The sequence below is a fragment of the Telopea speciosissima genome, chromosome 1 (assembly GCF_018873765.1).
Source record: "Telopea speciosissima isolate NSW1024214 ecotype Mountain lineage chromosome 1, Tspe_v1, whole genome shotgun sequence".
Lineage (NCBI taxonomy): Eukaryota > Viridiplantae > Streptophyta > Magnoliopsida > Proteales > Proteaceae > Telopea > Telopea speciosissima.
Genome location: NC_057916.1, coordinates 86,038,419 through 86,051,077, shown reverse-complemented (window position 1 = coordinate 86,051,077; position 12,659 = coordinate 86,038,419). Strand labels below are relative to the sequence as shown.

General features: G+C 41.0%; 2 protein-coding genes across 3 annotated transcripts in view; both read right to left on the bottom strand.

Annotated features, from left to right (window-relative positions):
• Positions 1–870: 870 nt before the first annotated feature.
• The window catches only part of LOC122649070 (rab GTPase-activating protein 22-like), a 29,241-nt gene continuing 17,452 nt past the window's right edge, over positions 871–12,659 (bottom strand). For both annotated transcript variants that reach the window (XM_043842430.1, XM_043842432.1), the window contains 5 exons: positions 12,011–12,146; positions 11,751–11,800; positions 2,544–2,597; positions 1,132–2,392; positions 871–1,097 (listed from right to left, as the gene is read on the bottom strand). In XM_043842430.1, the coding sequence (XP_043698365.1) occupies positions 1,150–2,392; positions 2,544–2,597; positions 11,751–11,800; positions 12,011–12,146 (1,483 nt within the window). In that variant the 3' untranslated portion in view covers positions 871–1,097; positions 1,132–1,149. The remainder of the gene's footprint in view (positions 1,098–1,131; positions 2,393–2,543; positions 2,598–11,750; positions 11,801–12,010; positions 12,147–12,659) is intronic.
• Positions 4,393–5,421, bottom strand: LOC122649073 (tRNA:m(4)X modification enzyme TRM13-like). The gene has a single exon (XM_043842436.1). The coding sequence runs from the start codon at positions 5,084–5,086 to the stop codon at positions 4,604–4,606; it is 483 nt and encodes a 160-aa protein (XP_043698371.1). The 5' UTR covers positions 5,087–5,421; the 3' UTR covers positions 4,393–4,603.

Sequence of the window (12,659 nt, the reverse complement as noted above, 5' to 3'; positions counted from 1 at the left end):
GAATGGCGGATATACGTAACACATAAAGGTATGGTTGTCCTTTAGATGGTATGGTCTGAGGGAAAGCCTGAAACTAGCCCAGCCCATAATTTAAGCTGGAGGTATAAGCTTAGGCCAGACCTGACCAGCAGGGAAGCCAACAATATATCAGATACTGTACAAAACAAGAATCCTCCTGCAAAAGCAAAAAATAATCAAAGATTTAAAATAGTAGAGGACTGATCTAGTCATTTTAAAGTGTTTCATGTGGAGCAGTGTGGTCCTGCACGCACGTGGGCCAATAGGATTGTACACACAGGCATTAACCAGGTGAGGGGTACGCTGCATTTCAATCTTTCACGAGGGGCAGGACGGCACAGAATTCTTTTAGGGCGTGTTTCTTTTTTGTGTCAACTTTTGGGTTGTTTGGTATGCATTCTCAACTCAGAATCGATCCTGAGAATGCATACCAAACACAGCCCTAGGGTTGATAATTCATGAGTAGAGGGGATGAAGGTCGGCAACATATTTCCAAAATTTGAGCATCAATTCAACCTCTGATGGCAAATAGTGTTGAAAAACGTCAACATAGTCTCCTTGCCTCGGGTCCCCACAAGATAATATTATCAGGGATGTCAGCTTGGAATGCAAATCTTTGATGCTGATCAACCTAACAGAAACAGTCTGTCTACCTGAAGTTTAATGTGGTCTATGATGCAACTCTTTCAGATATGTTTCTTATGGTAGTAAGAAAGTAGTCCCCACCAACATAGCACGGGTGTAGTGAATTCTACAGTGAGCTCTGATCTCGGTTCTTAGTTCTTAACCCCCGCTATCTGAGAATGTTATCTCATATGTTGGGTTTTCCAATCCCAACTGTAACTCTTTCAGTAATGAAATTGATTGTTTTGCAAAAACAGAAAAGGTTTTCCCCCCTCTCCTCATTTTTCCTGCCACCATAGCTTAATGAGCTCAGCAAGTGGGCAATACATAAAAAGTACATTGAACGTAGAGATAGCCCTTGGATGTTCTTGATTTGCGGTTCGAAGAGACTAGGGAAGGCTCCCTTTCTTCCCAAGCCCTCAAAACTCTTGGGTGAAAGGAATCATTCATATGAACTCCCCTCCCCCCTCCCTTCCTCTCTTAAGAAGAGATGCGTTTTGGAGGGTTTCATATTTTGTCATGGAGGGTTACCACCAAATCGTGTGCATCATCTAGAAGCTTCCATACGTCCAAGTGACCAGCCATGTTATTGCACTCCCTTAAGATCTCATCCATAGTGCTGTACTTCTCTATAATCAGCTTCCTCCTCTGCAATACACAGGCTGCAATGGCATATAGTAGCAGATCATCAGTCGGTGGGGCACGCTGTCTAATCCTCCCCCACGCAGACTTGCCAATCCTAGCTCTTATTGCTGCCTGATCTGCCCACATCGCCTCCCACAGGCATAAGGTTTGCTCAAAGTTTAGCTCCCGTCTAAAGAGAACCACCACCATCCTGTAAACGAAGAAGCAGTCCTCAGCCTGAAGCTTCTGCAGGTGCCTGTAGAGATGGGAGTCTTTACACTTAATGATCTTTGACACGATGTTCAGCTGCCTCCTGATTCCTACCTCATCAAGCCTAAAGTTATGACGAGCTTTCCTCATGAAACCCGCAAAGCACCAAAAGGCCTCATGGTCGTCCTCTATCACGGCAATTATTGGAGAAAGTAGATCACTCATTCCCTGGCAGTACCCAATCTCTGAATCATAGAGTGCATAGGCTTCCAGGATGGCAACCAAGCGAGCTGCATGGAAAATTCTGCAGGGCTCTAGGTGGTCATAGTCCTTCAGTCCAACAGCCTCAGCTGAACGCCGTGACCTGCATTCCGAAACTGCAGCCTGGTTTGGGGAGTATACAATCCATTCTGAATTTGCCCGCACTGCATCCAGGCGGATGATCCTTTGCCACGTGGTAAAATCTTCAGCCGTATAGGGTTTGGAGGAACCTGTCCTGGAAGGGGAAGAATCCCCCTTGGAGGGATTGTCAGGATCAATCTCTTCAAAATTCTGCATGCTTTCAGGTTCCTCAACAGAAGAGTCCGAGTCGGATGACTCTGTGTTGATAACAGAAGCATCTGCTTGTGTAACTTCACTGTTACAGCCATTTCCATCCACCAATGAGCTGGAGACTTTATGGACTCCATCATGAACAAGGTGGCCTGAGTCCAAGTCCTCTGGGTTCCCCTCTTCAGTGGAAAGGGAATCCCTGGCACTGACGATTTCTTCTGAGCCAGGAGAGTCCAGGTTTTGGACCAGACTCCCACCATCCCCATTGCTGCTAGTTCCCCATGTTTCTTTTAGCCTAAAGTTCTCATTATCACTGAGCTTTAGCAGCCGCCTGCATTGCCTCCGTAGTTTCTCATACTCCTTTCTGTGTCACCAATTTAAAAAATGATATATTGACCAAGTGAACAAAAGGTACAGAGAATTTCTTAGATCCACATAAATGTAAATTGTTTAATAAAGTTCATCGACAGATATTTCCCCAATAAAAGGGTGACGAAATGAAATTGAAATGCTACCTTTTCTGAGCTCTAATGGAATCTCTTTCTTCCTTGGAACTGTTCAAGTTGTAACTGTTAACAGAAACACTAAAGAATCAGAACATAGACAAATTCAGGTAAAACTTCACCTATACAATTAAGGGTTTCTGTCTAAGCAGTGCTACAGAACAAATTATCATAGGCAGCAGAAAAAAGAAAATGCAATTAAGAGGAAAAAGAAATATACTTCAGGGAATTAGTTTATTCTGGAGTCGTGTTTTTCTCAATGGGCAAGTTTACATGTATAGATGGATGAGAACCTATTTTCTCACAGGTCAAGTTTCAGCTTAAAAAGAGTAAGCAATGTGGTAAGCTAAAGTAATGAAAACTAAGGACTACCAAAAGTGTTTTCACGAATGCTTGGACGACTGAGAGATGCATGGATTTACATGGGAGGGAGGACAGAATTTGGGGCTGGAATTTTACATGTGACCAATCCAGAACATTCCCTACATATCCAATGGTCAGAATGGATGAAATCAGTCTTCCATGTGGAACATTTAGGTGTCCGTTTACCTATTTTTGTAGACATACCCATCAAGACTAATGCAAGGCTAGAACTCAGATAGACAACTTTGAACCTAACCCACAATAGGACTTCCCGATACTAACAACAGTACCTTCTAACCTCAGTTTCTAGCAACAGAAAAATAACAGAATACCTAAACAGTAGGTGGACAGCAATGTATTTTAACTCTTTTAACTCTCAACAAGATTTAACAGTACTTTACGTTGATGTCCAGCCACAGAAGAAACAAGACAATACTAACTCTGGTTGCAGAATTAGCAACTAGACTCCTTTGATGAAATCAAGGGTAGGGTACTAGGAGTGGAATAGCTCCTCAAAATAACAGCCAAATCTGATGGCTGGATTAGAAGATTTCAAGGGAACTCAGAATTAGAAAATAGGATTCAAAAATAGCAATTCACTGTGACAGCCAAACCAGCCTTTGAATCAGGCTTAAATCACTATTGAAGGAAGACACTAAGGAGGGCATTGCATGTCGAAATAGGTGTTGAATCTAATGACTTGATCTGGAGTTGCAATCCTGAAGTCTGCTGTAGGAAATCACCAGTACAGTAGAATTGCAGGGTATAAGTTTGCACTTTCAAGGACCAGCTTCTGTGACACTCGATGGGATAGTCTTCTAGGATCAAACAGCAACAACACCAGCGGGAAAACAGTACCTTGATTCCTCTCCGATGTTGAGTTATTGCAGGGTAACAAAAATAGTAACAAGAGAACTCGATGGAGAGAAGATTAGGGTGTGGGGGGGGGGGGGGGGATATGACCAAGGCCTCTCACCTATGGCTTGGTCTCTCACCATTGATCACTCACCACAGCTGAATTACACAGCAACAAAACAAGCTTTCTTTTTTTTTTTTCAAAACTCAAAGCATGGGGGCTATAATGCAGTCCCTATCTTATTAAATAGTCTAAAAAACAAACCCCTCCTGTACAAACTAAATAAATCTCTAAATAGAAATTAGGGAAAATTACACGACGACCCCCTGAGGTTTACCCTAAATACAGTGCGACCCCCTGTGTTTCCAAAATATACACCCAACACCTTTAAGTGGACGGTGTTAAATATAAAATTTAAATGACAATTTTACCCTTCAATTAAAATAACCTTATTCTAATTTTTTTTATTTTTTTAACATAAAAAAATTGGGACCCACCACTATTCCTATTTCTTCCTCTTCTTTCTTCTTCAACCACTGCCCCTGCACCCACCACTATTTCTTCCTCTTCTTTTTTTTCAACCACCGCCCCACCACCGCTGCAACCTCCGACCACACCCACTATTGTGTCTATGAATATCTTTTATTTGTGTAGTGTTTCCATCGACAAAACATGTCACAATAGTAAGTCCTCTCAGGTAATGACTACCACTTGAATGTGTAGCTTTATCTTCTTGACTTTGCTCAGGAAGGCAACACCTTAAGGTCAAATCTGTTGCAGGCCCATAGAGATGTTTCCCAATCGCCAGGTAGGGAACTCCCCTCAAAGATTCAACAGCATCCAAATTCAAATCCTATATGTCAATTCTCAAACGCTCTAAAGTCAAGTTCTCTGTTTGTCGTAGACTTCGATCAGCCTTGAGCTTGCAAGACTTCCGTTCGACTAAAAACACTTTATTGATACCATAACAATCTGCAAGCATTTGTGTTAGGTATGCTCTCCCTGCCCCAAACTCAATGACGGTAGGGACCTTATCCCCGGATGACCCATTGGAGCACAAAGGTTCTGCAATGTTTGGACAAACTATGTTCCCAACAGAATTTTCCAATATTCCAAAGTCTGCCAAGTTCCCGAGAATCGACACCTGTTGCAGAACATGTTTCTCTTGGAACGGCAATTTCCAATCTATTCCTTTATTAATCCACATGCCCCAAACTTCAGGTATGTTATACAACTCGTGAATCTCCGAACTGATAGAACCGTGAATCAATTCTATCTTTCTCATCAGTTCGGAGAATTCTGGGACGGTCATGTTATATAATGCATTCCTCTTCATGTTTGAGGTAATGTCATCCGAGGGCTTAGACAACTCTTTATTTGGGAAGGTAAAGTTTTCGGCATCTTTCGAAATGACTTTCAAATCATCAACATCATAATCTCTCCAGCCATTGATGCCCTTTTTGTAGAAAGGTTGTTGTTTCAATGATTGGAATTGTTTCAGAAACGGGCATCTTCTCAGATGTGATTCTAGATTTTCTTGCAGTACAGAATTTTCAAAAGAGAGCTTACTGAGAGGGGTCTAGTGGACATGTAATCCTCTATTCTTCAGACTTAGGGTTGCGGTTTCAGCAGAACAGAGAATTGCTGAGACATTTGTTCAAACAGAATCGATTTTTATTGGGGAACCAGAACTTGCAGCGTCCCTCCTCCATTCTCAATGGCACTACTGAGAAACCGATGTCGGTAAGCAGTGCTTCCCTTTCACTCTCACAGCAACACCTCCGCAGTCTCTGATTCTCGTATGTACCATCCTCTGCCCTCCTCTAGATCTTCAAATCTCTGTTCGTACCAATAAACACAAACAAGCTACATCCCGATGTCTTAATTGAAGATTTGAGAACAATTTAAGGCAACCGATACCGATGCCCTTTTTGTAGACAGGTTAAGCCTATTGCAGATTTGACCTTCTTGACTTTGTTCAGGAAGGCAACACCTTATCTTCTTGACTTTGCTCAGGAAGGAACACCTTCCTGAGCAAAATAAGAGACTGGGGGGGGGGGGGTGTTAAGCATGTGTGGATGGGGTTGCAAAGGGGTGGGGGTAGGTGAGTTTGCAGGAGGAAGAGGAAGAAGAGGAAGAAGAAGAAGAAGAGGAAGAAGAAAGATAGCAGAGACAAAGTAAGAGAGACAATAGTGTGAAGTTTGGGCTTCTCTAAGGGCAAAATGGTAAGCTCACACCTTTTTAAGGCTATATTTGTCATTTTAAGGCATCAAAAGCCAACACATCAGCAACTAACGGGAATGCTCTAACGGATGGGGGCTGAGTGTAACAAGTATCCTAAACTCAGGGGTGCTGGTTGTATACTTTTAAAACACAGGGGGTTGCTTTGTATTTAGGACAAACCTCAGGGGGTCGCAATGTAATTTTCCCTAGAAATTAAGATCAAGCAAAATCTTCTTTAAGGAGTTCTTCCTACGCAAATCAATAACCATTCCAGAAAATATCTCCACGCAAGGGCCTTATAGGCCCCACAAATCTAACAAAAATATTCCTTTGAAGAGCTGCTTCTTGATGGCTTGATATATGGGTTCAAGTGTTGTAAGAGTATGGGCCCAAACATGATGGTTCGATGGGGAAGAGGGGAAGGAATCTGGATAGGTTGTTGCTGATTTTTCTTCAACCTCCATCGATCTACATCAGCTTGCCCCGTCTTAAAAGAAATTCAACCTCAAGTTTTAGAAAGTCGAGGGATCATTTTTGTATGACGAGTGTCTCATTCCAACCTATAACAATATTCCGGCAGCTCACAGATGTTTGGATATAATATTCCAAGCGTGAGTTCGCTCTTCAAAGTAATTGGGTGGAATAACAAACTCAATATGCTCAGTGTTGATTTGTCATCAAAAGTAAAAGATGGTCAACGCAATTGAAGTTGGCACATTCTAAATTGGTGGGGGCAAGGGAATGGTGGCGAAATTATGAAGAGAAGTTGAATCGACGTAGGCAGGAACCCACTACATGGGAGGGAGATGGAGGAGGAATTAAAGGGAAAATGTATACCTCAAACTTTTCGCCAAAGGTTGCACAATCGACTCAACACCCTTCAACAAGTGTCTCTATCGGTTGAAGATTATATAGACAAATTTGATGATCTTATTGCTCATACGTGACTAGACAAGGAAGATGATCGTTTGATTTCTCGTTACAGATTGGTGTTACGACTTGAAATTAAAGATAAGATGGGAGTGGTCAGTATTAGTAGCATCCATGATTGTTTTGAGAAGGCTCTTCTAGCATAAGACTTGGTGAAGACATCAACCCGGAGATTCAATTTTCAATTCGAGGAGGGTGGAGAACATTTTCTAGCCACCAAACCTGTTGGGTTCACAAACCGAGCTACAACTATGGTTTTGAAAAAGGGTAAAGCGCCTACTTCTAATGTAGGGAAGATCAGGTGCTACCATTGCAACTGTCACGGGCATTATGCTAAGTTCTGTCTGCAACTTGCAACAGTAATTCCGTCATTGCGGCCATCGAAGCCAGCCTGAAAGTCCAAGGAACCCAAAGAACTCGACACCGTAGAGGAGTTTGTAGTGGAGGAGGTCAAGGATACAATTGTAAAAGACTATGAACACAACAATCAAGTAAGCGTCTGACTTTGAGGTTGAGCACATAGTGTTTGCCATTCCACCTAGAGTATCTTAAAGAACAGACTCCTCACCTTCAAGATTACATTCATAATTTCAAGGAGCTACTGGACTTTTGCTATGGCCTTAATTGAAGGATCAACTTTGCATGATGACTGTCTAATTTGTCCAAAACCCGTGGTCGAGTTTCTTTTAAGTGGGGTAGAGTTGATGTAGATTGAAGCATGAAGAAGAAAAGGACCAAAACAGAATTCAGCAAGTCCATTGACCCAATATATTTAGGCACATATTCTAACAACCGGTTCAACCCTGATTTTTGGACCACCATTGGTTGGTAGTAGTTTAGTTATTCTTCATATCTTTGATTCATGTTTTGCATTGGATACATAGGAATAGGCTAGTTTAGTCTTAGAGTTGGAATAGGAAATAGATTAAAAGTTAATTTTTTTAGTCTTAAGAGTCTAGCTAGGAGTCTTGTTTGTTTTTTCTTATATAATTGCATGTACACAACATTGGGAACAGAGAGTTGAATAAAAGTTTGGTTGGGTTTGCCCTCCGTGAGTGTATGGTGAATTTGTGATCCCCTTTCTCCCCTGCAAATCTGAGACTCTATCTCAGATTGCTCTTCTTCTCTAACCAACCCTCCAACATGCGCAACTTCAAGCTTATGTAGTGCCACACAATGGCGCAGATGATGCTCCTTCATCACTAGGACAGACTGACAGAGTTCAACATGGATTACAAAGTAATCTCTCAAGAGTGCTTAACCACATAACATAGGTTAACAGCTTTAAATATGCTAAGACATGGAACAGAAGGAAAGAGGAGATCAGTTGACACATGGAACTTAATTTTGGGTACAATAGATCATGGAACTTAGAAAGAAATATAATGACCCAGCCAGTATTACTACAAGAATAGCAATTGTATTATTTAGAAAATCTAGACCAAGATGACAATTTTAAGAGCAATGATGGTGGCATGATGAAGTTGAGGCAACCACTAGCACTAAGACTCCTGTTTTAAAGCATGGCAAAGACCAGAAATCTAGAGAAAAAAGACATAAAGCAACTGAGAAAAAATTAAGAAAACAATTGGCGGGCTAATATTAAAGCATTTGATATAAGGACTTGGGTGAAAGGACTTGGGTGAAAGTTTTTATAAATTTGGTGAAATATGAATGACATGGAAATAAAATAAGGATGGAAAAGTTATTCAAAACAATTATTAAATCAAAAGCATATAGGAATGACTATTTAAGTGGAATCAATGGCACTGAAACTGAAAATTGGTGTTTTTATAGAATTAGGTCATCTGCAATTAAAGAGGCATTGAGAAGTATGGAACTGAGATTAGTTTTAGGATCAGTCACTTCACTGACAAAATATATAATATAGGGAAAATTACATATACCTCCCCTGTATTTTGGCCTAATTACACGTTTCTCCCCTTGGTTTTTCCACCTTACATTCGATTCCCCTATAGTTTTCCAAAAATTACTAATTCCTCGCCTGCCGTTAGCATCTGTCTGTTATGTGCTGACGTGGCGTAGTTAGATTTTTTATAATGCCCAAACTAACCCTTGGTCATTTGAGATGACCCTTTTGCCATTCTTCTTCATCTACCTCCTCCTACAACTTCGTCCCAACCATGCGCCAGCAACCTCTGATTTTGACACTGAATCAAACTTTTCTGAACCCAACAATACCCTTCTTCTTCTTCATGCTGCAATCCCACCCGCCCCCACCCACCTCATCATGGATAAATCCACATTATTATTACCCTTCTTCCATTTCATCTTGCTTTCTAGGGTTTGGTAAGAATCGTTCTAACTGGTCTCTGGATTCCTGTGAACCCAATTAACAGGTGTTGAAGATGATAATGTCCTAAGAAAACAAAGTACAAGAAGTAATGCTATGGCTTGCAACACAGGTTTTCAAGTTCATGACTCCTTGAGAAGCAAGTATCACATTCAATCGAACTGGAATCAATGAGATCAAATTAACAACGAAATTCCTGCAAATTCTAAAATTCTATCAATACCCATCAGTCAAAGCTCCTAGAATAAGAAGGTTTGCAATCGAGCTAGCAATTTGGATGATGAAAAACAACAAAGCAACGATTCGTACTTTTAGGGCTCTTGGGATGGAGGGGGAGCTTGAGATTGTGAGAGAGACGATATCCGAGATGGAAAAGGCTATAACATTTTCTCAGGAACAGTTGGATTAAGCAGGCACACTGAAACACTCCACTCACTTGTTGATAACGCAGTTGAGTTTCTGCAAATTTAATATTATTTGACTAAATGCACATTGTGTATAGTTATTGGTTTTTCTTGGAAAGATTTAGAGATAAAATTCTTCATTCTTCATTCATTCTTGAACCCCTACTTTCCATCTATAAATACCTTTTGCTCTCCTCCCTTAGAATCAATCAACTTTGAAGCTGTAAATAGAGAGGAAACAGAGAAAGGGAGAGGTAGAGAGATGGCGTTTTTTCAGTTTCTGCAACTTCTGGGATTATCCATGGCAGCCATTCTCATGTTCATATGCTGGATTTCGCCCATCCAAGCTATAAAAGGCTTGAAAGAATGGTTTTGGAGGTCCAAAATCAAATTTCCCTTTGAGGAATATTGAAGATATGTGGAAAAAGGATAAAGATTCTCTTTTGAAACTGTAAATGAAACCCATAACATCCATTCAACTGTCTTACCTTACTTTGCTCGGTGGAGAAAATTATATGGTAACTAGTTAAGCTTCATGGTCCATGGATGGATTATCTTTGTGTATATATTGCTAAGAGGAACAGAGTGAAGGAGAGGAGGTAAAAGGGCTTTGCCATAAAACCCATCTGCAGGTGGCCTCGCTCAAATCATGGCTGATTTCTTGAGTGGTTTGGAGAGTAGGGTTTTTATTAGAAATGAAAAAAGTCAAATGGGTTTGTGAGTTTTTTTTGCAGAGGGATCTCAACCCTGTGCTTGGTTTTCTTTCTTTTTGGATGGCCTACCTTTGGCTAACTTTGAAGATGCAGAGATATGGGGTATCTTGATCACCGAGGCAAGTGGCAGCGAAGTCAGCGATGGAGTCGACAATGGGGGGGATTGCAGAGGGGTGGGGGTGGGTGGGGTTACACGAAGAAGAAGAAGAAGAAGAGAAGATGAACATCGTTTTTAATCAAAAGGGTGAGAGGGTCATCTCACAACGACTCAGTATTTCTCTGATGTTGCTGACCGTGAAAACAATCTCTGAAATCTCTTTCCTGAGAAAATTCCCAACAGTACTACAAGTTCTTGCGAGCAACTTCAACAATTGCAGTGCTCGTTTCATCATTTCTATTCGATTATTTGTTTGGTGACTGTTCCTGAGAACCCTCTCTCCAGCATGTCTGAGATCAACAATTTTTTGCAGGAGACCTCTAGTGTTACCGTATAAGAGTCCGAAGAGGAGGAGGCGGCGGCAGCAGTGGTGGCGGTGGAGGAGGAGCCAACGGCTGTAGTGATGGCGGCTACGGTGGTGGTGGTGGCGGTGGAGGAGGAAAGAAATGAGTGTTTTAAGGTTGAAGCTGATGAAAAGGGTATCATTGTAATTCTACTTGTGGTATTTTAGAACAAGGGTAATATTGTCTTTTTAAACCATTAACTAACAGCTCCCCAACACCGTCAGCCATAAGGGGTCAAAGTGTAAGGTGGGAAAACCAAGGGGAGGAACGTGTAATTAGGCCAAAGTACAGGGGAGGTATATGTAATTTTCCCTATAATATAAAATAAACTAAAAGGAAAGATCCCATGCAGTACACCAACAGTACTGCCATATCACCTCCAATGCATGAGACACTCTTCTAATGCTTGATTGCTTCAATTGAATCCAAACCAATGGACCTGTTAATCCCTTCAAAGGAGATAAAATATTTTCCTTAACATGGGGAAGAACACGTCCAGATTTTAAATGAATGGGTAACATGAAGCATCACAATGCTCCCAGAATTTTTTCTTTTTCTTTTCTTTTTTTTTTTTTTTGGGGGGGGTAGGCAGATGGATGATGACTATAGAATAATATTTCTTCTTCACACATGGGGCGGGCTCTTTTGTACAATTCCTTTTGTCCAGATGCACAATAAAATTGTTCCTTATCTACCCCACCCCACAAACCAAACCAACCCCCCCAACCCCCAAAATGATAAGAAATTCTTCAAAAAGCACATCACAAAATAACAGGCAGGCTTAATCCCAGCCCAGGCCCGCAAAGCAGACCCCCCCCCCCCCCCCCACAAATCACCACACCCTATTATACCATGATGTCTGTTATATGATATATGGCATAATGTCAGAGAGAGAGAGAAAAATCAAATGCTTACAATCCTAGGAGAAATGGCCAAACTTCTGCCCTGATGCTCGGATCAACACCCTGCATCACAAAAATATGAGGAATGAGTTCCCCAACAAAAGTAACAAAGATATCAAGTGAAATGCAAAGCAAAATACAACAACAACACTCAGCCTTGTCCCAACTAAATGGGGTCAGCAGCCACACGGATCCTTGCGAAGACAAAATATTAAAAATAAAAGTAAAAGAAATGGAACACAACAACAACTACAAAGACAATGAATAACTCACTCCACTGCGAACTTTTTTTAAGAACTTCACACCACCATCACGGAGTTTCCCATCTGGTGTAAATAGGCTTTTCCACAGTTGAGGTGAAAGGGCATGTTTTCTTCTTCTACGGGACCATGGTGATTTAAGACTACCCCTGACAATGGGGAAAAAAAAAAATCAATTCCTCCAACCATATGTAACTGGGTGACCGCTAAATAAACCAAACAGAGAAAATAATTTATAATGGTATATCAATAAAAGAAAAAAATAAATAATATGGCTCAAATCAACACAGTGAAACATATCTTCAAACAAAATTAGAACTGGCAACATCTAAAAATCAAAGCACTAGGATGCATACACTCAGAATAGCCCAAATAGCATCTCAGTGAAAAGAAAGATTGAAAGGCAGGGTGACAGAAATTCATAAACCTTTAATGTAATTTCTCCTTACTTGTAGAACTCATAAACCTTTGATGTAATTTCTCCACCTAGCTTCCCCTAAAATACTGAAAGGAAAGAATTCTAACCGCAAGCATCTCAATGAAAATGGACAGAAGAGTGGGACCCCATCATCAATGTTAAATGCACATTTCCCCTAGCATTGTCAGGTAGAAAGTTAACTAATGAAAAACAAGGAAGCACCCTAGGATGGCAAAGAATTGAG

Excerpts from the sequence above, each read along its gene's own strand:
- LOC122649073 (XM_043842436.1), bottom strand. The coding sequence starts at position 5,086 with ATGAAGAGGAATGCATTATATAACATGACCGTCCCAGAATTCTCCGAA.